This window comes from Anopheles nili, chromosome 3 (assembly GCF_943737925.1).
Source record: "Anopheles nili chromosome 3, idAnoNiliSN_F5_01, whole genome shotgun sequence".
Classification (NCBI taxonomy): Eukaryota; Metazoa; Arthropoda; class Insecta; order Diptera; family Culicidae; genus Anopheles; species Anopheles nili.
In genome coordinates, this window is record NC_071292.1 from 27932993 (window position 1) to 27960956 (window position 27964).

General features: G+C 48.5%; 2 protein-coding genes across 2 annotated transcripts in view; both read right to left on the bottom strand.

The window, feature by feature from the left end:
* The window catches only part of LOC128723988 (uncharacterized), a 119175-nt gene extending 112467 nt beyond the window's left edge, over nt 1-6708 (bottom strand). Inside the window, exons 1-2 of the mRNA XM_053817753.1 lie at nt 6703-6708; nt 6198-6622 (exon numbers count right to left, since the gene is read on the bottom strand). Of these exons, the coding sequence (XP_053673728.1) occupies nt 6198-6622; nt 6703-6708 (431 nt within the window). The remainder of the gene's footprint in view (nt 1-6197; nt 6623-6702) is intronic.
* A 3930-nt stretch (nt 6709-10638) lies between these two features.
* Nucleotides 10639-27964, bottom strand: part of LOC128723990 (dachshund homolog 1-like) — a 53752-nt gene continuing 36426 nt past the window's right edge. Inside the window, exon 2 of the mRNA XM_053817754.1 lies at nt 10639-10707. Within this exon, the coding sequence (XP_053673729.1) occupies nt 10639-10707 (69 nt within the window). The remainder of the gene's footprint in view (nt 10708-27964) is intronic.

Below are 27964 nucleotides of genomic sequence, written 5' to 3' on the forward strand. Positions count from 1 at the left end.
ACATTCGGGCGTTTCCTTCGTGCGTAAAAAGCATCCCCCCGTCCAGTAGCATTTGCTGCTTACTTTACGTTCATTTTTTTTTTCCATCCTGCACAACTTCAAACGAGGGCGAGTACGTAATTTTTTGTACCTCCAAACCATGGGGCTGTTTTTTTTCTTCTAACGAGAACCGCGCTCCGTAATGTACTTTTGAGAGCAATTTTCTCCCCCCGATCCGATCATGATCCGGTCCGGCACGGCAACGGAGGTTAATTACGTTCTCGATTCTTGAAATCGGGTTTCGGCCGAAAATGACTGAGCAACGCAGATATCCGCGCCATCACGAGGTAGCCAGAAGTATCAAACCACTTCCGTTGGGTGTGCGTGCGTGTTCGGTTTCGTACAGGAAAAAGTTCTCTAACCGGTAAGCTGGCACCAAAGTGCAGCCGGAAATGGTAGTGCGGGGAGAAAATTTGAGAAGAAATTAGGAGCCACCGGAAAAAAGCAAACGAGGTGAGCCGAATGAGTTTCTTCACGGGTTCTTCTCTGCCATCGGTTTTTCTCCCTGTCGGTGGTGTTGTTTTTGCCAATTTTTCAATTCAAGCGATCTTGATTCATAAATTTAATGTTTTGCTAAGCGAAGCGATGAGCATAAAATTTGCTAAGATCATAATTTCCCCCCAGTAAGTGCTCAAGCACGCTAGTTCTACTCATAGAAACCACTTTGAACTCTTTCCTGAGTGTGCTTTCGAATGGCCTTTCCGTCGAGGTGACCTGTGGGCTGTAAAATTGCTCCCAGCTGGAAATAGGAATGCGTTTTCCCCCGGCGGAAAGCGAAATGAACACAATACGATAGACATCGAGAGCACAAACCAGCCAGCACATTCAGGCTGGCCCTCTAGCGCTAGATGCCGGCGATCTCAATGGGCGATATAGCTCTAACGCCCGAGTTCCGCTATATGAACGCTCCCCTTTATGGTTTCTTCCGATCAGATTGATCTGTATCTCCAGCCTTTCATTGTACGAAGTTCGCCAAAAACTTCACCCTGACCGCCCTATGGCACACGGATGAGCGTCTGCTTGCGAACCACTCCCTTTTCTTCTGGCGGGGTTGTTCAACGCGACCTAACCTCAACCGAGCCTCAACAACGATCGGGCATTGTTTGTTTTTGGCCGATTTGGAGGTTGCGAATCACTGAAATCCGGACATATAGCCTAGAGGAACCATCCGCTCGGGCAAAGACGTTGGAATTCTGAAGTGAGCTTTTGAGCTAATGAAAGAAACGATGGTTTAGCTAGAAGCTCAACAACAGCGAGTCGATGTGGATCCGTTGTACAACGCGCGGCGGGAAGTCCGAACTCTGTCAGGGTCAGGTCATAGGACGGAATTGGGAGAGACTCCTTCTGTGTCGCTTTACACGCGCCCGAGATCCGTAAAAAAACGGGGTTAGATTTTATCAAACTTATCCCAAACTTCCAATCGATGGCCCATTAGAAGCCGCCGTAACAGAAAGATCAACCGCAAGCAACCTCTCTCGTCGATGTGCCTCGCCTCGTGAGCGAAAGTTAACCTAACGCTTGCTACCCTCAGCCAATTGGTCCCGGAAATCGGACGGGATGCAGGGAACGAAATCGAAATGTTTCCTGCATGTTCGTTGGCTGTCCGTTTGTTCTGCTAGTGTGTGGTTGGTTTCGTTCGTTCAGCGCGACAACTGACGCCTTCCGGAAGAGGAAAGTGAAAGGTACGATCGGCATCGGGATCGAACTGCTGATCTTGACCTGAAACCATTCCGCTTCTCCTATCGGGCGTGTCTGGATGAGATGCAGCTCGGTAGAAGGCTGATGGCAGAGTGACAGATAACGTGAACCGTGATTTGCTTCACGTCGGTTGAGAGATTCTGAAGATTTCAGTATAACTGCTGAACTGTGGATAACTTTCATGCAGAAGCATATGTCTAGAGCTCGAATACATCCACATCGGCTCAAATAAAAACCTAATGAAACGTAATGAGATCAGTTGTCATGGGAAATAAATTGAGTTTTTTTTTTCAAATTAAAATGACAGATTCAAACCAGCGTTGTTTTGATGAAACGTTCTTACTCCCAGCCAACCGACATCATACGCTCACTCGGCATACACTCAAACCCGTCGAAAACGATTTCATCAGCCCGGTTACACGACGTAAGTTCATTAGTTTACGACCGCTAACTATTGAACTTTACTCCACTAAGGGCCGTCAGCAAAAGGCTCATTAATCATCGCTAACGCGTGAACCACCGGTGTGTGTGTGTGTGTTCCATAAGCTCCCACAACAAAGCATTCCTCGGCCACCGATGAGTTATTCGCCTGCCCGATAGTAGCCCCCGCAGCCACACATCCACAAAATCCGTACGATAGAGAAGCAGGAAACTCTGCATGAAATTGAAAACCACAACTGGATCGCCCCTGCGGCAACTTGGGGTTGCATTAGAGCGAAATAGGGTGGTGGCCTTTATTTCGGTTACCTCAATAAGAACCTAATCAAGAAGGCACCCACGGGTCGGGGAGGGATTTGTGCAATTCCGAGCAGGAGTAAACCTACCGAAAAAACCTTCACGTACCATTCGCCCGGAGGCGATTTTTTAATCAAACCGAATTCAAATCGAACGCAATACCACCACCGGTTGAGAGAAGGTTTCTTTTGGCGGACGGCCTATTAGACCGTGATCGAGCGATGTTTCCTGCTGTATGAAGGAGCTTACGGGGAGGAAAAGGTTGAACCAACAGCGAAATGGAAGCACCGATCGCGAGCTTGCATCAAACGCTGCGTGTAATATTGTAATTTTGCTCCATATGCCTCGCTCGACCGAAACCATTTAGTTTTTGACACACGCAGGTTCGACCGTCGAGCCGAGGGCACTTCTTTTAACTGATCAACGATTGAAGCGACGAGTCTAATTCCCCGACAAACCGAAGCCTATCGGAAACTGGCCCTCCCTCCCCCCCAACACCATCTGCAACCGCTGGTGGTCATTATATCATCCGTAAAATGCGAACGCCATGCGTAACCCGAACTAGCTTCAGTGTCCGCTTATTGATCGCGCGCTGTTTGCCCCCCAAACCGACATCAAAACGAAGATTCGTTTCTTGGCGCGGAAAATCGATCAAACCATCGATTGCAGATCGATCGGGCAGGAAAATGGGCGAACGGAAGCGAAGTGGTGTGAAGCACGGACCAGTGGTGGAAATATAATATTAGATTCGATTCATTCGCTCATCGTTTGCCGCTCGAATGAGGCCGGCCCGACCGTCCTCGCGGGTGGTTATTTGTGTAATATTTCCATCGCTAAACTTCTTCCACCCTGCGTGGTTCCACCAAAATGGACCCCATCGTTTGAGTGATCATTAGCGACGGTTTTCATATGGGCCACAGGAAGGCACCCATCGAAAATAGATGGCCGAAAAAAAAATCGGAATGAAAAAAAAAACAGAAATAAACAAGCGAAAACAACTCGGCCCCGAAAGCGATACACCGGGTGTTTTTTTCCCACACACCTCTTTTCACACACACACACACACACACACACGACCCGGTTCGGCAGGGCCACCCGTCTCCCGCTCTTCGTTACCATTCTGGTCATTTTCACGCCTTAACGGTCTGATGCCGGAATCAATCAGTGAGTGAAGGATTCCGCGGCAGCTTCACCACGGCCGGCCCAAACTAATTTCAATTCCCCCACATTCGGATCACGCCGATGCCGTCGATCGCGAGCGAACGGATAGGGCACGTTCGTAACGCTGAAGATTTTTCCTGATAAGGATAACGTAAGCTGGTTGCGCGTGCAGCAGCAGCCGTTCAGGCCTGGGGGTTTCGTTATCGAGTTTTCCCAATCGCTTATCGGTTTTTTGGCACGTCTTAATTACAATGCACGTATTCGCGGGCGCAAATTTATGCATATCGTCCGGAAGAATCTTCATTTTTTTTTGCATAAATTTACATCATCGGTTGGTTCAGCGATGTATAGAAAAAAAAACCCCATCCCGAATCTTCCGGGGCGCCCAGTTTGTATAGGTTTCGGTATTTTTTTTCTCATCGCGAACCGTGCTCCATATTTCATGCCCGTTTGGTCCGTCAGTAGTTATGCCAGTTGATTCGAGCGGCATTAACTGAAACCATGAATGTGATTGCTCCATTTCGCGAATCCAAAGTCAAAAGCAACATCTTCCCGTCGTGGTTTGCTCGCACCGCTGTTGTGGCATATCAAGATGGCTACGGTGAGGAAACATTCGCTGCGGTCCGACCGATCTCGATGGATAGTTGGAACCACGGAAACTCCTCCCAAAGCAATGGAAAAGAGCGAAAAGAAAAAAGATGATATGAGCATCAACCCAAACGAAATTGCACCCCACCTACATATCGCCGGAAAGCAGCACGGGGGTCGCGGCTTTGTACCCCATTTCCATCCATTTTCATTTTTTCCCGCCCAGTACCGCCCCCAGCGGGCTTGTTTCTTACTTCATTAGCCGAATCCCATTTGTAGATTCAGCTGCGCTGCGCGTTCAAATGTGAGCATATTTATTTTTTTTTCGGGCTTCGACTCATTCATTCCTCGCACCGAATTGTTTGTGTAATAATTATATGCATCCTCGGTTTATGTGGAGCAAAAGTTGGCTCGCTCGCATCGCGGCTAAGTCCATTACCGGTGGCCAACAAAAACTCCTGATCTGGACATTTGGGCGAGCGGATTCATGCTCCTCGAGGTCTGCGTGTATGTTCCGCCATGAACATTTGTTTCTTTCAATTTCCCTCATAGTAGGAAGTAATCAGTTGTGTTAGTAGCATAAATCCAAGCGGGCTAGCAGAGCTGAGCGGCTTGAAGCCACGGCCGATGCAACCATAATAATTATAATGAAATAAAAAACAATCAATCTCAAGTATCCATACGCACTAATGTTCAAGCGCGGGCGGACGAAGCTATGAAGCTGTCTTAAAACGAAACGGTGATAATGTATGTACCTTCCGCAGCCTAAGCACAAAGGCACTAAAAGTTATGTTCAAAGTGCATCAAAAACATCACCATATACGCGATTCATGCGAGTATATGCAACAGATTAAAAAGTTAATGGATTACTCGTTCCGTAAGATGCAGCTTTTGATTGATCACTATTACCGGAAGAAAAAAAAAATTAATGAGATTTTTTACACGATCTTTTTTTTCCTACGACAGGAAGTTTTCTTTTATGATATTTGGACAGAATATTATTTAGAAAATCATCAATCAAAAAATAGCAAAAAGAGCTGATGTGCGTAACAATAGCATTGAAGAATAATGACAAGTTAAAATATAAAATTTGCCGTCTTATAACGTAGGGTTCACTTTAAATGTGATATGTTACGATTCAGCATGTCTATCTTTAACAATCGTTATTATTGACTTGCGCTTATCCTGGACTGATGTAGACATTCTGTCATGTTTGCTCGAATAAGTGACATTGAAAAGAAAGTTTCAACATGTCCGCATTAGCGCCCTTTTGAAGCGTTTCGCCGACTAGGGGCGAATTTGCATTTACAAACAGCTTAGTGAATCTCGCTCATTCCCAGCACCATTCCCAAGGCACCCAAAGGCACTTCGGCCGGGGAATGGTACCAACAAAAAAGGATTTCCTCCTGCAGCGACCGACCGTACCACTCTGCCCCACCAACGCGTGAGCCATTCCCGAGGAATAATATCGAAAAACGGCCACCATAAAAGCCACTTCCAAAAGTCTTCCGCTTTTAAGTGTTTTGTCGTGTCTTCCGGAAATTAACGCTCGATGACAACGCGATGCATTCGAGGTTCCTTCGTTGGGTTTCTTTTTATTCTTTTCTCTTTTTTCGTCGATTCCTCACCATTCAGAGTCACACATCGGTTCCATTTCGTGGCACCGGTTGCAAGCAGCCCTGACCGAGTCCAACATCGACGGCACAACCTTTGGCACCTGCTATGCTATTAGCCCCGATCGTACTGTAACAGGCGATGACACAGCCACGGCTCGTTCGATCAAGCGTTAAATTAATGGCTATTCTACTGACCTACACCGTCGACGCGGTGAGCTGTGAGTCGCCTTTTTTTGAGCTGGGGAGTTATCATGTTTATGCGTTTCCAGCTAGAATGCACATGCCTCACCCAGCTGATGCATAGAATTGCACCGCTCTTCGCTTCAGAAAACGACACATTTTTCTAGGGTTTTGACTTACCGATCAAGGAACGGCGTCGAGCTGGAGTCAGAACTCGACACGTAGCTATGATAGCCCTCGGACTGAGCGTAGGATGACTGCTTCTGGTGGTGATACATCGTCGTCTGCTCGTAGTACGATCGACTGTACTCCTCGAGACCAGCCTGCGTAAGAATGCTGTTGCCACCGTTGCCACCGGGAACGATCGTCGCCGGGATCGGTGTCTGATTGCCGGTGCCAGTCGGTCCGTTTCCGTTCAACGTAGCGGACGTTGGACTGCCACCACCAGTTCCGTGTATGCCGTTACTGCTTCCCACCAGTTTGCCACCACCGTTGTGTTGGAGCTGCATCAGGGCGGGATGCAAATTGTTGCCGTTGCCGGTAGCGCCATTAGCACCGGTGTTGCCAAGGGCGCCTCCTGTGGCACCGTTGTACCGTACATCCTCCTGGGGGAACGAAATTGAGAAGAACAAAGATGTAAATAGAGAACAGTAACTTTAATTTGTCTAAGCAATGAAAATCACACCTTCATTGTTCACTTAGGCGTAAGAAAACTCAACGAAGGTACGATAGAAATGTTCAAATTTTTCATTACACTTTAAAAACCTTTCGCAAATGCTTCAAATGCGGGAAAAAGAAACGGCCTTTAAAAGCAAAAGATTACACAAGTACAACACAAGTTTACCCGGCAATCGCGTTTAAATTTGATAAATTTTTATCGCCCGCCAGTGGGAGACCTTCCATACTAATTTTATTCCCGTCATTATTTGCAAACCCAACGATTTATGAACCTTCACCCCACGAACTGCGTCGTGGTCGATCGATAAATTTCCCGCCACTCGACTCGAGCAGCAGCCACATTTCCCAGCCCCAAACGGAACGGTGCTAATTTTCTCACGAACAAACGATCCACGATCCCACCCCGAAGGAGGGAAAGCCAACCCAACCGTTCCAGATCCGTGCGCTCACTTTCGTAAAGTCCAGAGACCCTGATGGGGGGGGCATGCTGGAAAAACAAATTAACCGGGTAGGAAAAATCCACGAAGGAGCGCGCGTTTCGCGCACGGAGTTGACAGAATTGACTCATCTCTGCTCTTCCGGACCGGGAGAGAGGACGACTTTAAGAGAAAAGAAAAAAAAATGGCAAATCGCTGCAACTACCCTGGCTGCACTTTCCTCGTTCCGGTCGCCCGTGAAAGTCGGCAATGTCGACGCGGTGCGAAATTTGTGCAAAACGGCAAACAAATTATCTCATTACCACTCTATCGGGGCACGACTCGCAATTACGGACATGCCAGCTCCGTTTCGCGAGAGAGGTCCACTGCAACATCGGCGCTACTGCAGTCGTTGCACATTTTCGTGCCGAGAGATTTTCACTCGCCCCACACCGGGATCTCGGGTGCCCGATTCCCACAGTTATTATTTTGTATAATTTGTACGATTTTGTACCAACACCGGACTTCGTTTCACTCGCGCTGTGCTACAAGCGCTGGGTGGACCGAAATTGTCATCGACAGGGTAGTGTGGCGTTTGGAAGTGAGCGAGAAAATCGTCCGCGAAAAGAAACTCCGGGCTGCGCTTTATCATAATGAACGGCGCCCAGTTTGTCTGGTAATCTATTCCCATTCCCGACCAACTGGGCCAACTATCGAGTAGTTCAAGAAAAATGCGATGGCAATTGTGCGAGCTAAAGCACAGGCCACATCCGGTACCTGAAGACTATACCTCGGTTTCCCTTATCGAACGAACATGAAACGTTCATCGATAGTCTGGCTCTTATCGAGCGATCTCCGCACTTCGTTTACGCTTGCCAAAATAATGCGCCAATCTTATCAACGGTTTATCTACAAAAAAAAACCATTTAAAACATGCTGGTTGGTCGTTTTTTCATCAAGTCCAGCATCCCGTTTCGCCGGCCTGAACGATATTCAGCACGAAACCAAAAATAAAAGCATATATTGTTTTAACACCTCGCACTCGAGCCGATCCACAAATAAGTACGCCCGTTGGTGGGTTGATCGGGGGTTCATAAATTTATCGCCCAACCGCACCCAGAAGGCACGCATAACACAAGCGCTTGAGAGCGCTCTCGTGCCTTCTACCGCACGATTTTCGCGCGGACACGAGATACGAGCTAATCGAAGGACTTGGACTGTTTTTTTTTTTTCGCCCAGCTTCTCTCCTGGTTGCGAATCACCGCCAGGGAAGAACGTCAGAGCGCGACAGAGCGACGACAGGACCACGAACGGCCAAGGCTCACGCGGCCCATGAAACTCGAACCCGATGCCAGTGATCTGCGGAGGCGGAGACCCATCTCACCGTGCCCGTTTTACGCTTGTTTCGCTTCTTCCGGTTGGGGGGTTCGTGCGCACGTCGTAGCGTGGAAAGACCCAAACGCCTTACAAAAAAGGGCCCTCTGCGCGTGATGCTACTCCGGAGCGCAGAAAGACACTCAAGCATTTTCGTGTGGGGCGGCATGGCCCTTTCTGCTTTTGCCTTTGCTTCTCATCTCCACGCTTTCCCGTCTACTTAGCACGATATTCAAATCGAGCAAGCCTTTAACCTCCTACCGGCGGACGCCAAAGGAAGTATCCTTTTCGCGCACGATCTCGGGCGCGCGCGCGCGCGATCGCGTGCAGGGACGCTGTTTGCTCTATCAGGAAGTTAATTAATCTCTCCCTTTATCTCGGTCGCGCTCTCGGTGTGCTTTCGCTTCCCGGTCCTGAGCGCTTCTTGGGACGCACGGGGACGCGATCGCGAGGTCTTGGAATGTGCCTCCAGTCCGGGGGGGGGATTCGCCAGAAAAAAACCAGTAAGAGAGGATCGATTTCAAAAACCCCAACCACGCTCGAGATGGCTCTGAAGGCTTTCCGGATCAACCCAACGGAAAACCGAGGATCTTGTTACCTATTTGCAATTTTAATTGCAACTATCTATGCGTTCTTTATATGCACTCGCGCCGGCCCCCAGACGGCTCCGATGATGCGCCTTGCATGATTTACATCTCGTGCAGCTTTTGCTTCGCATCGAGTGGGAGAACCGAACGACGAAACGAACGGCAAAAGAACAAAACTCACTCCGGGCGGATGTCAGAATTTTCTGCACCTTCACCGTTCGGTGCTACCGGGCTTACGTGCGATGGTAATCAACATGTTGCGCGGTGGGTTTGTCGGTGGGTCGCGCGCAGGAATGTAGCCATTAACCGAACATCTTCCGGTGAAGGCAAAAGAAGCCCACAGATCGCTTGCTGCGATGCGACGGGGTACGATCGGTAATGAAATGAGGACGGTTTGGGGGTTTTGGCTTCCGTGTTACCGTGACCGCGCATGTCCGTCGGTCGCGCCGTGTGGGCGGTTTCGGTGTAAAAAATCAAAACTACACGAGAAACACACCACGGGCGGACAATAAATTATCATCCGCAGCAAAGGGAATCGCTTTGCCGAGAACCGAAACGAAACGTTATCATGCCAGCGACAGCCTTTCTCTCTTCTTCCCATTCCAGAGTGCTTCGTGTGCTGTATAAGACTGTTACGCCGTGTAAATTAGAACAAAAGTAAAGCAGGATGCAGTTTTGTGAGCGGGGCAGTAACAAATTAATGTTTACAAGCATCGACGACATTGCCTTATGGTTTGGTGAAGTTTTACCGATCCGAATTTTCGTGCATACCGGTGTTTTGTTAAAAATTCCGCGGATTAAATGTCAAATAGTCACCAATACGGCACACGGTGCCCATATAAGCGAAACGAAGCGCTTCGACTTCGAGCGTTTTAAGCCGATCGAGATCAGCTCCTTTCGTGTGTCCGGTCATTCCACTGCGGGCGCATGTGTCCGGCCTGTCACTTGAAATATGTGCAAGATCCTTCGCCCGTGTCTTGTACCATTCGCCCACTCAAAATCCCTCGGTGGTGGATTAAGGACAGTATGGATATTCAACTCGCTGTCATGGGAAACAACTTCACAACCATGGCGGGCACGCATAAATTGCTCAAAAGGATGTAGATGAAATTTGCAAGAAGACAAAATGGAGAAAAAAAATTGCTGCTCTTATCGCGTACAAAACTGCAAAAAAATATTGCTGATTTCGATTACATGAGATCGTGTGAGTTTTATGAGTTGAACCTAAAAGTATTGCATGTTTTTTTATTTTGAAATCTAATTTAATTGTAATGATCATTCTTCAATAAAGCAAAACTAATCGTACCAATATGCTTTCAATTAAACATTTGTGTTTGATATTCAGCATGACTAAAATCATTAGCAATCTTCAACAAGTTTCATTCTCAGGCCAACATAGTTGAGTGCCAGCTTTCAATCATAATTAAGACTGAAAACGACAAGAAAAAACATTGTGACGCATAAGAACGCATGCATAAATCGGACCAATTAAACGCCACGCAGGCAATTTGTTGCAAGCAAAGGGAGCCATTTTTCAATAACAAGTTTTTTCCATCGATCCATCATTTAACCGACTCGCAGATGCGTGGCCAGCTCGTGAAAACCTTTGACGAGGGTTTTGATTTGGGTACTGTCCTAAAATCGAACCAAATGTCAACTCAAGACGAGTATATGAGAGCAACATTTGTTGAGCAATGAGCACCATTTTAAAATGTACATAACTAATACTCCATGTCGGTGAAAAGTCGAACGATCGCCGTGAAATTCGAATAATAAATACCGCACACTTTCCCGGTTGACACCGAGCCCGGTTCGTCAATTTTTCGCTCAACACGAGCCCACCGGCGAAATGAGAAAGTACTTGTCCGCCCCGTAATCTCAACCGATACGTTTCGATTAGCACGAAAAGGTTCGCCCCGGTGCGGTTCGAACACGACACCAACCCCATCCAGGAATGGTTCAATCTAGCAAAACGAAGCAAATGTTGGCCCCCGATGAGAGACAACCCAATCGGCCCAAGACACGGCCCATCACCGAGAGCGGTTGCAGCTGCTGCTGCTGCTGCTTCTCGAGAAGGCGAACCGGTTCACGGCCAATCGATAGTTGATGCATCGATCATGGTTAATGCTTTCCAACCGCGAGCTACGGCCATCCGTACCGGCGGTTGGGTGTCCAACGTCGTCGTTGAAGACGCGACATGATAAAACCGTCCCACACTGGCGCGTTTTCCTGCGCTTCTACAACCAACCCTGCCAGAGACGACGAGAGTAGGACAAAATTTGTTTGCCCCACGGTGTTTGTGCCCCCCACACGCACGTCGGATCCATCAATAATCGACGAAATGCTGCCCCTTGCGATGGTTGCAAACGACACCGCTGCACCGGTCAGGTGAAATGCGCACCTTCCCACCATCGAGGAGCCTCGAGAATCGGACGAGTCGAATTGACAAATTGATGCCTTCCTTCACGGGGTTGCATTTCCGCGCGTTCGTCCACCGTGGAAAGCGTCAACCCCGAAGGTGGTCAAGACAACCAACATGCGTCGTCCACGACAACGACGTCGAGGATTGTCGCCGTGGCCATCCTCGCATCGTGCGCCTCAGCGATGCAGATGTTGCTGCACGGAAAATGATAGAAAGGGCGAGCTACAAACGACACACAGTAGCCGACAAAACGCGAATGTGCGCTTCTTTTTATGTGACGGGTGGGTCTCCAACGACGGTGTGGGCCTAATCGTGCCTGCCTGATTGACAGATTAAACATGTTGAGCGATCATGTAACGGACAGACGAACGGTTTTCTTTTTTTTTTTTCAAACGGATGCTTCTGTTTTCCGCCGCCAGCTAATGAGCTGTGACTGGGGAGGGTGGATTGTGTGAGTTTAATCATTATTAAAACCACCGTCACGCGCGCGAGCCCTTTTCGGTCAGCCGGCCAGGTGATGCATGCGGGCGACATAAAAATCACCGGTAGAAATCGTAAAACTCATCAATTCTCGCTCCCTTTTGAAAACGCACCCCAGCAGATAGCGTTAGAGGAACCTGACAAATTCGGTGATCGATTGTGCGGAAGGCTTTTAACTTGCTCCAATTAGAACCGGGTTTCCTTTCGGTCGGTACACCCTACGGGGAAGCCACAACTAAACCCTTTCTTTCCACCTCGGTGTCACGTGGTGTGGACGTTACTCAACCGATTGGAATGCTGACCCAGTCAGCCCTTAGCTCGACGCTCCAGTTCACACTACGCGAAGGCTGAAAGCGAAAATCGGTATACCGGTAAGCGCCTGCACTTGGGCAGGAGTTCTGTCCGCGTTTCAAACAGGCACTGGGCTTGTGGTCAACATTTCCAGCTAAATCGAAGCTAAAAATACGTCCAATCAACTCGGTGCAACCGACCGATACAACGCAACCGTGTGCGGGTGGAATGTTTATAAAATCGATGAACTTCAATTAGCCACGTGACAAGCCGGGAGCAGGCGTACTGGGTGTGCAATGGTGGTTTGTCGTAAACCCGGGACAAGGCTTGGAACATGAACCACTGCCGGTTGTAAGTCCATGTGTTTGCCAGAGCACATGCGTGGAATAGTCAATCGGTTGGCCATCTGTTTGATGCGTTTTCCGATTTGTACCGACATCGAAGGAACTGTGCCGTCCTGGCAGACTAAGAGAGGCACACTTTTTGAGTGGTTTCAAGATACTTTTATTAAACAAAACGTTAAAGACTCTAATCTTAATCTCGCGGCTCGTGTGGCGTCACAAATCCACCACGCCACCAGCTTTCCCGTGCAACCTTCGACCATGTCAAACGGTCGCCCCCACCGGATCAGGTTTAATCCGATGAAAGGTTAACATCGTCAATTTCCATCCAATAGCAAACGATGCGTTACACCTTAACAAGACACGCACGACTCGCATATATCCTCGGCAGCGAGACGCCTGAAATCAAAGCCAACCCTCGGCCGCTCGAATGGAATATTGCTTGCGTCCGGAACCGACGGAATTGAAATTTCTGATGGAATTCTCGTGCGGGAAAGGCTCACAAAGCAGTTGAGGTTTTATTTTTTTTGTTTGCTCAGTGTGTACGGCCCTCAGCCTCACACATATACCCCAGCGCAGTGACAACACAATAAAATTAAGCAAAATAGGTAACAACGCACACGTACACTCTCCGAGACAAATTAAATTATGCAACTCTCACTGCGCCTGCGTGGCTTCACGTCGACCGACCGTCGGGGGCTTTATTTCCATACGAAGCTCCTTGGAACGGTCTGTAGATGGTTGTTTTTTTTTCTGTGCGTTGGTTGCTTGTTCGATATGATATTTCTTCCAAGGTGCCGAACGCGATCGTGCGTTACGCTTCACCACCAGCTCGACCTGGTGACTGCGACGGCCACGAACTGGATCGGAACTACGCGCCACAAGCACAACAAGATTAACCCTTTCGACTCTTTGACTTGCTGATACGACGATTGCTCCAGCTGAAGGGGATCTGAAAGGTCCCAGCTGAAACGCAGAAACCCGATCGATAAAATGCATTTCGAATCGAGGAAGGTGTCACAGGGTGTGTGTGACCTTGGGAACGAGCAGTGAAGAAAAATAACCACCCCCGCCCCAAAACTCGCACACACATACACGTCGTTTACTATTTGCTACGCAATCCCGCACAACCATGACGACAACATGTAACCTTTCCCTGGGGGGTCTCTCTTGCAGGCTGGGTTATGGAATGGAGCGAGAAAAAAAAAGCGGCCAGGAAACCAACCACCAACACAAGGTGACCCAGGTGTGGAGATAGTTTATTTGACAACAAATGAATGCGCGCTGCAATCTCACCGCATTCCATCGTGCAGAGCGAGAACGATTCACAAAACGTTCAAAGTAATAAGCTGTCACAGTTTTCGGTAAACAGTAAATTAAACGCTCCCCCAGCCGGCGTACAGGGTTCGGGAACTGTAAATTTCAACGCAACAGACCAATTGGTCGGACACAGCGTGGAAAACAACACACACGCGCGCGCGCGCTCGATACGTTCGACATTCCGAACGGGAAAAATTAATTGAAGCGTTTCCATCGGTTGTAACATTTTTCAGGTTCCGCTGACAGGTCTCGTAATTTCGGTGCAGATTGAATTTCCGATAGCGTACGAGAGGTGTCCGTCGGTGCATTCCGTGGCTCCGGTGCGACTCGGAAGCAAGCGACTGCGAGAAAACAATTTAAACACTCGCCGCTCGAAAGCCGCATTTAACACGACCGAACCGGAGAAAAACACTTCCGTCAGACGCGCAAACAAGTGGTTCATAATTCTATCCCGGGCTTCTCGTTAGCGAACGGATCTTACCGGGACAGGCTATCGGTGCGAGCGAACCCCCTGCAATAAGTCCATATCCGGTGCCGGGGCTATCCCGTGCTCCATGCCGTGGCTACATTGTATGTGTGTGGGTTTGTGTGCCTCAAGCTGGGGCCAATATATACGAGCCACTTCAAGGCGTTCCCGGGAGCCCATATTTTAGGCTAACAAATTGCCACGCCAAAGCGCACGCGGGCTTGCATTCAGCGCAGTTCCGATGGCTTCACAGCCGGTTGCATAGCCCAGACGGACACGCAAACAAGACTTCCGGTATTGGTGTGCGCGTTCCGGAACGTTCGCATGATCGAACAAGCTTTGTCCCGTGTCCCGAACCGTTTTGGTGGAGCCACCGGGGAAGCCTCAAAAGTGCTGGCTTCAAGCTTACCTCTTGAAAAGGAACTTAAAAGTGCAGCCCTTGCGTGAGACCGCCGTTTCGGCGTCCTTGCGTTTCGTGCTTTTGTGCAATCAATCGATCGCGGGCGGGAGAAAACAGTGCACCCGGGGACTAATGCGGCCGCCATTAAGGAGTGAGTTGTCAGCGAGGGTCGATTAATATGCGGACCTTTCTTTGATGACATCATAAGCAAAGCGCCTGGGCTCGAGGGATGGATGCTTTGAAAGAGAAACCCCAAAGCAGGGCGCGTTTGAGCGGTGTTGGATTTGAGGAAAGTTTAACATTTTAACGGCATTCAGATCGGCTTCTTTTAAATTTGGTAGCGTTCAAACAGCTTTACTGATTTGAAGGCATAACAAACTCTATTCGATACCTGCTCTGAGCACGTGTCATTAGAAAATATGTTGTGTTTGGGTTTTGGGGTTAGGTTGATTGAAAAAACTAAAACGATCGATATACCAAACTTTGATTTAATTCTATGCTTTTAATAACAACCAGCAGCGTGCCTTTGTGCATTCTTTTCCTTACTGATTTAATTAATTTTCCTCACTCCATCGAACAACGGTGAGGGAAATAAGAAATTCCCTCTTCCGAACCGGTTATTAAAGAAGCCCGCTGCTTCGAGTGACGATAAAATTGCTATAAACTTTTCAAAATACGTCGCACTCCCATCAAAATACTCGAGAGTAAGAAAAAAAAACAGAACCCTCGCGCGTTCCTAGCGGTGCAGATGATTGGAGACAGTTTTGTTTGCCTCACAACCAGCTGTGCACATAAACGCCACACCACGCCGCTGCGAATCCCGAAACGGATGCGCGGACGCGTGAGCATAAAGTATGTCGCGCCTAGATACCGATCATGCTCGGCAACCCGTTGCCCTATTGCCAAGAAACGGCCCATCATTCTCGAGGCTCAGGCTATCTTCTGGGGCGACCCTTCAGCGTTCGCCTTTATCGATCGCAATCGGTGCGGAGGAATTCTTATTTTGGAAAATTGTTTTTACTGTTAGCGCATTCGCGTTGCCGAGAGGGCGACGTGTGCCGACAAAGTAACGGTCTGTCCGGCGACGATGACGGTGACGAACTCAGCCCACCTCAAGCGGGATTCCCGTGGTTCGAGCTGGAAAATCACAAAACACCGGAGCGAGCTCGAGACTCATCATTCGACGCCGAAGAATCGTTCTGAATCGTAGGTACCATTTATGGCTTTTCCGTCGTCCGTGGGGTGACCAAATTTTCGGACAATCGCAAACCACCGCCATCGTCGTCATGTGGCTGCGAAAGCTCGCAAACTGGAGCAGAGACCGCCGCTTGCACCAAAACTGCTCCAGAAGAGATATACAGTTAATGGTAATAGTAGGTTGCACGGATGGCACGCTGAAACGGGGGAGCAGAATTTGATTTGTTCATCGTCCGAAATGGGCAGAAGCCGCGAGAAATCATCCTCGACGTGGCCTTTTTATGGGGAAGCTTCGCCTCGATGCAATGGTAGACGCGGATTCTCGCGTAATTTTTCATGAAAACCGCCAGCGTGGTAAAACAATTCATTTCACAGCACCCCTTCGCGTGGCACGCCAACAAATCGCGAGCGGTTGCTGGTTCTCGGGAGCCAATAATTTGTGCCTCTGCATTAATGATTTATGACCTAGTAAAATCAATGCTCCCCGCCACCGTACTGAATGGGGCGAAAAAGCGACCGAAAGAATACGGTAACAAATTAGTTTTCACTCGTTCTGTCAGTGTTTTTCCTCCCCGCTCTTCGATAGCTCATTTTCTCTGGCCCACTCGAGCAGGTCATCGCTGCGCAGCCGAGAAAATGGCCAGTTAAGAAAGAGAGCACAATGAAATCAAGCATAATATGAAAAGCGTTTTTTTTATGTTTCCAGGCAACGATTTCGGGGCACGTTGCAGCCGGGTCTTTTTGGATGCACAATTTAATTAGGGAAAGCAGGTTACCGCACGGATGAAATGTTGCCATACTCTCTCCCACAGCGGCAACAAAATGAATCCTCGCAAAACCTTCAACCACCAAAAGGACCAAGGAGTCTAGGTGTAGATGTGTACGGCCCGGTGTTGAGTTTCGGCTAAAACGCATTAGTCCACGATCCCGCACGAAGCCGTACGATATATGCCGGCAGTGTGGCTCGGAAAATGTCCCCAGCAAGGCAAAGGGCCGATAGACCGGGTTTTCCTTCCTGTTGACCGGGGATTAGGATTAACGCTCATTAGTAAGTGAACACAATTTCGCGTTCCTTCGGTGGGCGCGAGTCAAGTAGGCTTAAATGCACATTCCATTTTTCCGGGAATTGTTTTTTCACGCGGCTTGCTTTTCTGCGGTTTTGAACGCACGTTGAAACGCTTGTGTGTGATAGCAGCAGCATATGTCTTTTGAAGACTGAAAGAGAGGTTGAGTGATGTTATTATTTATAAAAAAAAGCTATGCTATAATCAGAAATATTATTTTTTCTACTCTTATCCTTTCATTCAAACATGAAAGATGAACAATGCAATTCAACAGGTGATTTAAAGTTACAACTTAATATTGTGCATTTCTTTTAGCCGCTAAAGCCTTAAGTTGCTGATAACTCATATCGTATTGTGAACAATCGCTGAAAATTTCGGATCTTTTTTTACAATAGGTACCAAGATCGATGTTTGAATTCCAAAAATGCAAAAGGCCGCATCCTTTTAATTTTGCCTGATTTATGCATGGTTTATGTTGTGAGTGGTAAACTCACTATTTACTTGCCGAAACTGAGCTTTGCTAAGTTTGAACATCTTGTGCAAACATATCGCTTAAAGTTATAGACTTAAAACCCCTATTGCGAACATATACAACCATACGAATGTTTATCACCCTTCTGATACAGAATTCCTATGGATGCACAATTGCATTAACACATCCCTCTTCCCATCTTCGATTCCATAATTCCTCTTTGCGCTGGTTCATGACAACCGGGCTTTTTAACGTGCTGACGAACGTAACTTATCCTTCGAAGGCTGCTCAAACGAAACCTACCTTTCAGGTTCACCTGCCCAAAGCCTCCACACCAACCGAGCCACTACCCATCTGGGCGACATTCTGAGTGATGCCTGTGATGAAATATTGCCATCAAGTTAGCCCAACCAACCGTTAGCCACCATCACAGCTTCCACCCAGACCGGAGGAAAAACTCCACACCAGCCCCATTCCTACCAGTACGAAGCGTGCACATGCGAATTGTGAGGCTGCTTTTGCGTAAAACCCACCCCGAGAGTACCGGGGACAGCACATTGCGTGGCGTCCCGCGTTCAACGCACGGGATTTCGCTTCCCATCGCGAGAAATGCGATCCACAAGAGTGCCCCAACCGACCGGCCATTGCCTCATTTCTCCCGGCCCCGGCGTGTCGGTGGTTCAATTAATCAATAAAAGGCAAGAATTTCTATCATTTACAATTCAATAAAAATAAGTCAAACGGAAACACACGGTGGGGCGTTGCAGTTCCCGTTGGAGAGGCTCAGCCTGCCAGGTTTCCAGAACCGGTCTCGGGAAAAAGGTGAAGGTTAGTGGCGGAATCAAGGGCATCATCGGCAACCGCACACCGCTGATGATGCTGATGGATATGGTTGTGCGAGGCAATCGATAGAATCGACCGGAATGGTAGCTGAGACACCTACAGGACACGATCGCCGATTTCGCTAAAGCATGCCAGCATGCCAAAGAAGCGCAGACTGATGCAACCTATAAATCATGCCGCGGGAATGCTGTGATGGTGTTTCCACGGGATCGTTCCGGTACCGGCGTGTCGCGTTGCCATAGCGCTTGCTCTTGATTGCGCCCTGCCACCGTAACGCTTTACCCGGGGTAAAACGAAACAGGAAAGGGATGGATCATTATCAAAGCTAACTGTAGCGCACGCACACACGTGCGGCATCTCTCACGCAGCTGGATGTGCGAAGTGGGTTGAACACGGCGCGTTGATGGGCCTGCTTCCCGGCCGTGGATTCTAACGCGCAAACGAGCGTCTTCGGTAGCGCGATCCCGACGTTCGGTGGCATCTTCAGAGCCTTCTTCACCTCCAACACACACGCCTGGGATCGGCACGTTGGGTTTAATCGCTCGCGCGCGCGAGTTTAAACGCAGCCGTTAGCCACGCAAACAGTTGCCGTTCGGGATGTGGGACCTCGCGCCGGTGGCAGCGCACGCGATACAATTAAGCGATAATAAATTGAAATCGCCTTTTCCCACCTGACCACGCGAGAACCGTACATCACGCGACGAAGAGCAGCGGATTTTAATCGGCCCTGCCAAACATCCCATCCACGTCGGGGTCGCATCGGACAAACCGTGAGCTTGAGATGATGAAGATGATGCTGCTGAGGCTGCTCGCTTGCACGGCTGATCCCGTTTTCTCGCGATCGGCATGGCGGCTTCCATCAATCTTGGGAAAGCTGGTTCCACCATCGGGCCCTTGCCTAAAGCTCCTTTGGGCTTCACGTGTGTATCGATCAGATGAGTTTTTGTTTTATTTCTCCACGTTGAGCGACGAGCTCGCGCGTTTGGCTTTCTTTTCTTACCTCAAGCGCTTGAAGGAGCGTTTTCAAGGGATGGGCTGGATTCAATGTGTGCAGAATTTTCCCCGATGCTTTTGTGGCCAGTCGCGTTAGACCTGTTTTATTAGATCGTTCAAGGTCGCACGACACCTTCCCTCCATCGTGGCCGTGAGGGTAGTACCGTTATCGAATAGGGAGCGAGAGCAAACGAAAGATTTCAATCGCACCAGGCGACGAACCTCGCGGACTTTCCTTTGGTGATGGCAACATCGGGTTCCCGATTTTCTCCGTGTGTGAGTGTTTGCAAAAGCTGTTTCAGTTTTTTTTTCCTTTCTTTTCTTTATAGAAGGTAAGGTAAGATGGGAAAAAGCAACCGCATTTCCAGCGAGCCGTCTCACGTTCAATACCGTTATGACCGCGGACTTTGTGAAGCGCGGCACCGAAAACGTGTACTCTAAAACACCGAAAGGATCGCAGCATCGACCTAATCTTCTCGCTCCCATCAACCATGCCCTTCGGCACGTATTGCTACACATTTTCCCCGCCCCAGCGTGTGGCAGTGGCACATACATGCGAGAGATTACTCGCGCGTAACGACGTGCGCGATTTGGTCGGTAATGGAATGATTAACCACAGTTTATGTACCACTACATAATGGGCCACTTAATAACCTGCGCGGTCCGGTGTTGATGTACAACACCGAGCCGACGGACGAGGACAAGCAAATAAAATTAGCTAAATCAATTCCAAGTGCGCTTTCCCCTTGCGGTCGCTGGTTTTCCCGGGCGTAATGTGCTGACCTCGCGTAAAAAGTGTCTATTTATTGGGCAAATTTTACACTCGAAACTTCACATCACATACGGGCAGAGTGATTCCACGGGAGTATGTTAAATAAATTGGCTGATGGTCGACATGTTTAGCCAAAAATTGAGAAAATTATATTGACACAAAGGACAGCAGGTTTGCAGATTCCGCTATAAATAGGTGGATCATTTCGCTGCCACTTTGACACACTAATTTTTTCGCACGCAGCCCGTACATAATTCGATAGACACTCTAATTACACAATACCTCGGAAGGGTAACCTTTGCCAGCACCTTTGCGGCCAATTGCAGCCGCAAAATCAATCAACGCTCAAATGACCGACGGATGATGATGCAACCGTTAGCAACATATACTATCGACCGTCGGGGCCCTCCTCACATAGAAAAAAATGCCAAAAATGTCTACGATTGATTTTTCAATCAAAATTGCTATCAATTTTCAGCCCCAACGTCAAAAGGTCGTCGTGAGCGTTTTAACCGAGAAAAAAAATAATAAACCATGCCATGATTCGAGCGTGCCACTGCTTTCGGAATCTCGCTCGCTGGGAGCTTGGAAATTAGAGTGGGTCGAAATAGTGGACACTCGATCTACAATGCGGTTGCCCAAAGGGGGGATGACACTCTCGATGTCTACCCCCGAGCCCATCCGGACACAATCCGGATCGGAAAACATTAAGCATTTAATTGATCATCGAGAAAAAGTAAATGCCATCCCGCGAAACCCGGGAGCCACCCGGTCACCGGTGTGGTGGGGCAAAATTTTCGCGTGGCTTTTGTTTCACGCCGGATATGGCAATAAATCGGCGGAAAGAAAAAAAAGGCAATGAATGGAAACCGCGTGAGCTCGCTTCCACAGACGATCGATCTGCAATCGCTTTCCGCTGTGATCATATCAACCAAAAACCTAATTAGTGCGCATCCAGCTTTCCTGCTCGCCGCTACGCTTCATCTATTATCAACCGATTTGAAAGAAAGAAAGAAAAAATGGCATAAATCGATTTGTTTTCCGATTCATGAGAAAATCGGTTCGCTCTCTACCCCTTGCGGTGAACAATACGCAAGCGAACAATGGCAAAAAGCCACGGGAGAAGAGCGCACCAAAGCGTTTGCTAATCGAAAAACAACAAGCGATACTAATCGATCATAATTTAATTAATTCAACGAAAGTAAACTCCAATTTTATGCACCTCGCTCCGTGTACCCTCTTCCGGTCTGCTCGGTCTCGGCAGTAAATGTTGAGGCATCTTCGCTTGGCCGCTATTCCTCACGATCGTTTCTCTCGCAACGCCTCCTCTAGGCTCTAAATGCTTCTATCGCATGTTAAGTGAACCGTATACTATCGCTAAACTCGAGTACTCGGCGTTTTCCTGTGCCGGTTAGGGGTTGATTTTCACCAACGACCGAACTAACGCCATTCTCTTTCCCGCAGCTAGCTGCCCTTGCAGCACTCGACGTTGCTTCCGCTGAGGATCGTTTTTTTTTCTTCACTATCGCAACCATCAAAGAAGAAAGGTCGATGCCAATCGATTCTGCTCGAGTTCGATCGTATGCCGAGCAGCGTTCGCGGTTTGAGGCGCTGGCACTCCAATTGATGATTGTTTAGCTGCATTTAATACGCCGAAATGATGAAAGTGGATTCAATTTCAATTCACTTTCAACCGATTGCACTGTCACGGTAAGACGCACTCATGAATGGGAAGCGAAAACGGTAACACAGCATGGTGCCTGCTTTTGTGTGTTCTTTTATTTTTGGTTGTTTAAATATATAGTTTTTGCGCTCTTTCCCTTTCCAAGCAGCTCCGGAGTTGGTTTATGATTTTTTTTACGTATCCAGTTTGATGTTGCTAGAGAAAACATAAATAGAGTGGCAGCTTATTTGGCGAATTTCAAAATGCAAAATATGCGTACATGGTTATATCACGCTTTTTTTCGTCCTCGCTGGAAAGCATTTACATCAGCAGCATTCAAATATTACACCTGCTTCCGAAACTCTTTCACTAGGTACAAGAGCACGAGCTTCAGCGAGCCAATTTTTCTCGGCCTCTCGCTTCCGCTAGTCAACTGGTCGAAACTACAACTCGTACGACTCAATTAGGACGCATAAAAATAAACAAGCACTCAAGCAAAACCAACAAACAATTATCAGCTCGACAACAGGCGGTTGACGAGAGCTGGGCAAAAAAAAAAACAAAACAAATTAAACATCCTCAAAAAAAAGTTAATCCACTGGAAATAACCCAGAGACATTTCAACACTTCCCGCCGATAATAGGCCAATCCTTCGCGACGGTCAGTTAACGATGGCCTAGCACGATCACCGTTCGATCATTATCAAGCTCCGCGCACACGCGCTCTAACAATCTGTTAATCTCCTGTCCGTGGATCGATATCATTTACAAGGTTTTGATCAGATTTTCGTGCGAGCAAAAGCAACCCCCGTTCCAGTTTTCAGTTTGCTTACTTTATCACACCGCCTCGATAAATATCCGAACCGAGGGAAAATTGAGTAACCACAGGCACCGCGCGACGGTAATATCGTAATATTTTATGCACTCGCTGGCCACCGTCGGGCCTAAAACGGGTATACCCCGGAAAGTTTTCCAATTTCATGAAGCAATAAATGCTAGCCGCTTAGCCGGCGACCGTATCGTTTGAATATATGCGCGAACGATGAGACCCTTAAGTCGGACACAGTGCGATAAAGCTTGAATTTCATGACCGTCTCCCCCAAATGGCGGTAGGAAATGGAACGAGCCAAAGGGAGAGAGAGAGCGAAAAAAAAAACAAGATGCGATACCATAATATACCATTTTTGTCAAAATATAGTTCCCGAACTGGCGCCTCGCCAGCGCTCTCGGTGGTGGTAATAATTCAGCACAAATTACGACCCAACCCCCGTCGTAGTGGACCTTTTTCCTCCCATTTTCAACCACGGGGACGAACGATCGCGAAACCCCACGAGTCAAATGACAACCGCGCCTCCTAATCGCGTGTCGCAGCCCTCGGCTTTTGGGCTTTCTGGGCTTTCTGGGTCCCTAGCGTTACGTCGCCGTTACCACCCCTTTTTCCCGGGACTGTTCTCACCCACCGTGTAGCACACACACACACACAAGGGGAAGCCAATACATAATGAGCCGAGAGCCGCCCGATTGGGAACCGGAGCGCGAATCTCGCACAGAAGGCGCCCTTAAACCATGCGCACCGACTTACGTCTTGATCCGGGCGCTATCGTTGTACCGGGCGTTACGTAAGTGACACTTTCTCGAGCCCAACACACCGAGGAGGGCTGGTCATCCCACCCACCGCACCACCAGCTAGGGGTGGCGTTTGGCGCGACCCTTTTTTTCTTCTTGTGTGTGTGTGTGTGCTACGGCATAAGGTTACCGTTTTTGTGGCACTGCGCTCGCGTGGGCAGAAGAAGGTTACCGCCTATCCCGAGCGGGACTGCCGCTGTGTCTGGCGTGAGTCGTTGATTTGCGACCGCAGCTGGAAGCAGTCGTTTGAAATCGACCTGTCCGAAACCGTTTGCCATGTGGAGATCTCGCATTTTGCGCGCTCAGAAGTTCACTCGTGCAGGTTTAGGTCCCGCGCAGCTGCTCTAGATTTAAATTCGAGCACTCGATCTCGACCAGCGCTCGAAATGTCGAACCATTTTATGCTTTTTCCGTCCGAGCGTGAACTTTTGCGGTGCAGACTCGCCATGGAAAGCCTTCCCGGAGCGACATAACCTTTCCTAGAACGCTTTGGGGTGACTTCGGTATGGACTCCCCAGTTCCGCTTCAGTGCAGCAGGGGACGCAACGAAATGTCACACCAGAATTGAGGTTATGTCTACTGCGAACTGGCCAAATGCACGCCAAAAACAGCGTGTGTGTCATTTGTGTCCATTTATGGTGCGGGCACAGCCTCCGCAAACTTTAGAACGTCCGAGATGGCTAACGCGAACGCCAGTGCAGGGGGTGGTCCTGGTCGGAAACTCGAGGATAGATCCAATTGACACCCGGCGTCCACAAGCGCACGCAGACATCTCGAGGCTTTTGGGAGGGTTGATCCCGCGACGCAGATTAGATTGATCGAGCGATTCTACGCTGCACACCGTATGTGTCCACTCCGGCGTACAGCAAGCCTCGTGTAAAGGACAAAAAGCCAATGGCGGTCCAACGGTTCCACACAAGCGCCCTGAATGGTGACATTGCATCACTCGGCGGCAATCAACAAATTAAACATTGCGACACCACGCGTAGGCTGCACTTCGAGCCACATCGGGCAGGTCAAAGATCGACCAGCGCACTCTGCGAAGGTGGAAAAAAAGGGGGTAATCAATTTGTACTTTTGTCGCACAGTAATTGTTGGCGCGCGCGAATCGCGACCACACCAACTGCTCGATCAACCCAGCCGCTGTCTCGATGGGAACCGCCATACTAAACATTTCACTTTATTGCCCCTTTTGATACGGATTTATCATGTGAGTCACACGCATATGCGCTCGAACCTCGTACGTGCAGCAAGCGCCCCAGCGGAGTGAGTGAATCATAACTTAGCTTTTTATGTTACGTCTGCAAAATTATATTTTTATTACCCTCATCGAACCGGCGCGCGATCGTGTTGTGTCGCACGCGGTCAACATTTTGATTTGTTCACTTTATATACATTTTTTTGTCGCCATTCGCAGCGTGTATACTGGGTCGCACCCTCCAAAAACGCAGGAATGATTGTTGATAAATTAGTCGGCGGGTGGCGTGTGGCCAACGGAATTTGGCCCCGTTTGGAGTGAAGGAGGCGTCATATAAAATATACTTTCAATCACGCTCTGGGCGCAAGGAACGCAAATCGGTTCGCGAAGCAGCACAATTTTATAACCCATTAATGTTTATGGGCGATTTTTTTATAAATCATTCACGCGCTGTGTAGGCGTTCGAGTGAGTTGCATGCTATCAGACGATCGATAGAGGGCACGTTAGATATGGTCAAGTCGTAAATTAAAATTGCAAGGAAAAAAGGAAAAGAGACATTAATCAGTTGGAGCTCAATTTAGTGCAAGGTATATAATTGATTACCCAGAATAAAACTGTACTAAACTGTGCGTTTTTTTATACACTGAAATTCATAATTCAATCATCTTTCAAATCAAAATCAAAAAGTTGTTTCATTCATCTGGTAAAATTAGAAATGTTGTCTGTGTTTCAGCTTCGAGCTCAAGGGCATGTCGCGTAAGTGTTGTCCTAATTATTTTTTCTACACACCTTCCGTTGTCAAACCTTCATCTCGAAACGAGACCCAACAGCAAATTGTGTCCCCTTTACGTGCGAGACACACACACACACTCGCCTGCGTTGCATTCTCAGCGGGAAAACGCATTCAATTAACACTCCATCATCGTGCATGCGACACGCAAACCCTCAACGACTGGGCGCATAATAAGTTCTCTTGATTTTCATCCCATCCACCCGCTCAGCCTCACGAGCTCATTCCGACATACCACACAGACTCCACCACGAGCATGTTTAACTCAATTTTCGAGCTCTTCAACGAACTGCAACCGAGAGCCTACTCCTCTCGAGAGGGTGTTGCACCAATCCGTGAGCCGGGCAGCCGTAAATGTGTTTACCTAATGCACACAAAATTACCCAAAATTCAACCGATCGAACCCACCGACGACCTTACCTTCCTCCGCGCGAAGCAACAACGCCCTTTGCTTTGGCTACCTTTGCTTCATCTCGCGCCCAAAGAGTAGTTCAGCCAGCAACGGAGAATAGATGAATTTTGGGTTCCATTCCATCAGCCCGCCCTCTCGCATACCTTGGCGATGAAGTTTTGCCATGCAAAGGTCAGTGCTTTCCCAAAATACAGCGCAAGAGCACGAACGCGCTCGGCCCCACAAAAATCGCACCGAAACGCAAAAACGCACGCTAAAACAAAGCCACGCTACTCGCGATCGAAAGGGAAACGGGCGCCAGAGCTCCAGAAGAACGTAGCAAAACGGGTGGTGATCGTTGTCTAGGACTTGGACGAAGTCGTGGACGGATCTTGCAGGCGAGATTTCGCAGCATATAAAGAGCAAAACGCATTGCAGTCAAAATATCATGCGCCGGTGAAGGAAGCCTTTCTGACATTTGTGTGGAAAAGGTATGCGTTTGTGTCCACCCACGGTTTTGGAGGGATGAAAAATAAAACTCACCAAGTGCTGGGTGATTGCACCCAAATTCGTGAAAAGCGATTCTGGTAGTCATGTGGAAATTTCATGCTTTATTTTTGTCTTATCAAAATCGTGCGTGCGTACAACTTCAACGCACTTGACTCTACACCTGGTCTCTCTGCCGCATCTAGTCGACCTTGCAGAAGCGTCAGTAACCGCGTAATGTTCTTGATATTCCTCTTCAAAGGGCCAACGATCATCCAAGCATAACGGAGCACATTGCAACAGCACACAGCGACACGCTACTACGTGCAAGAGACACGTTTTATTTATTTTAACTTTTTTTCCACCCACAGAGACGGACACACTTCCGCTGGGAATGTTCGTGCATCGTCGCTACAAAACGCACGTTGCTGTACAAACGTATAAACGAAACCACGAAAAAGAGTTTGAAAAAAGTATATTTACCACGCATGTTGAATATCTTCGTTCCACACAATTCTATCGCCACACCATCTAGACGCGCTTGATGCAACCTACAACAAAGCTTCTTCAAAATTAAAGGAACGAACACCGAATTGGGTGCCCTCGGTGTTGCTGAATCCACATGCATGACACGACTCTGGGCAACACCTTAGCGTTGACCACACAACCGTTTCAACCGACAATTGAGTAAGCGATTCAAGCGATAAGATGTACATTCAAACTGCATTATAGAATGATGCGTGCAACTTCTCCGGACACGCATAACCCAAATCGCTGGTGTGACGCAATGCGATGGATAGGGATTCATATTGAACGACCTGAACAGTGTTTAAGAGTCCCGATGTGGCCATGCGCAATATTATCATGCTAACACCTGCTTTCACCTTACATAACACAAAACACACCATCTTCAAATGCATGATAAATCGTGCAAAAATATCCCGTTCCCATACGGACGGCTTAAGCCCCGTAAGGAACAGGCTTTAAATTACAAAACGGAAACAATAGCGCAGATAAAGGAGAGAAAAAAAAGATCCCTACTCTCGGCAAGAAAACTGTCACCCAGCCAGCGACGTTGCGAAAACAGCAAGACAGCACATGTTTCCCAACATCCGCTCGCCGGACCCGTTTATAACCGCGCGTTAAAGGCGCGCGATCGCACAGGGAGCAGAGCTCGCTTAATCGCCGCGCAATAAGTCATACACCGCGTGCTGCTGTCCCGTTGCACTATGCCAGGATGGATAAATGCAGCGTTTAGGCGTCTGGTTTGCCGAGACGGGAGTTGCAATCACATCCTGTACGACGGTTCCCGTCCGGTCCGGGCTGCTTCCGGTGTGAGAAAGCGTGCAGCGGGATTTATTTCACCTCAGCGCACCATCCAAGCGAACTCTTCCAGGTACTACACTTCAAGGTACGCACTCGTGCTGCTCGAAGGTGCAGAAGTCAATGTCGTTTTTGCTTCTCCACCACATGTGACAAGGATTTCCGACCGCAACTTCTGCGACGTTTATCTAAGCCCAGCCAGTTCGCAGGAGCACCATCGGAAGGCTTCACCACAGTTCAACTGCCGATCGATGGGTTTAAGATGCGTACGCAAATGCGACTTAAGCTGCACGGTCGCTTCCTGGAGGACGTCAATCGGACAGGTTAGGCATTTTATTATATGAGCATAATTTT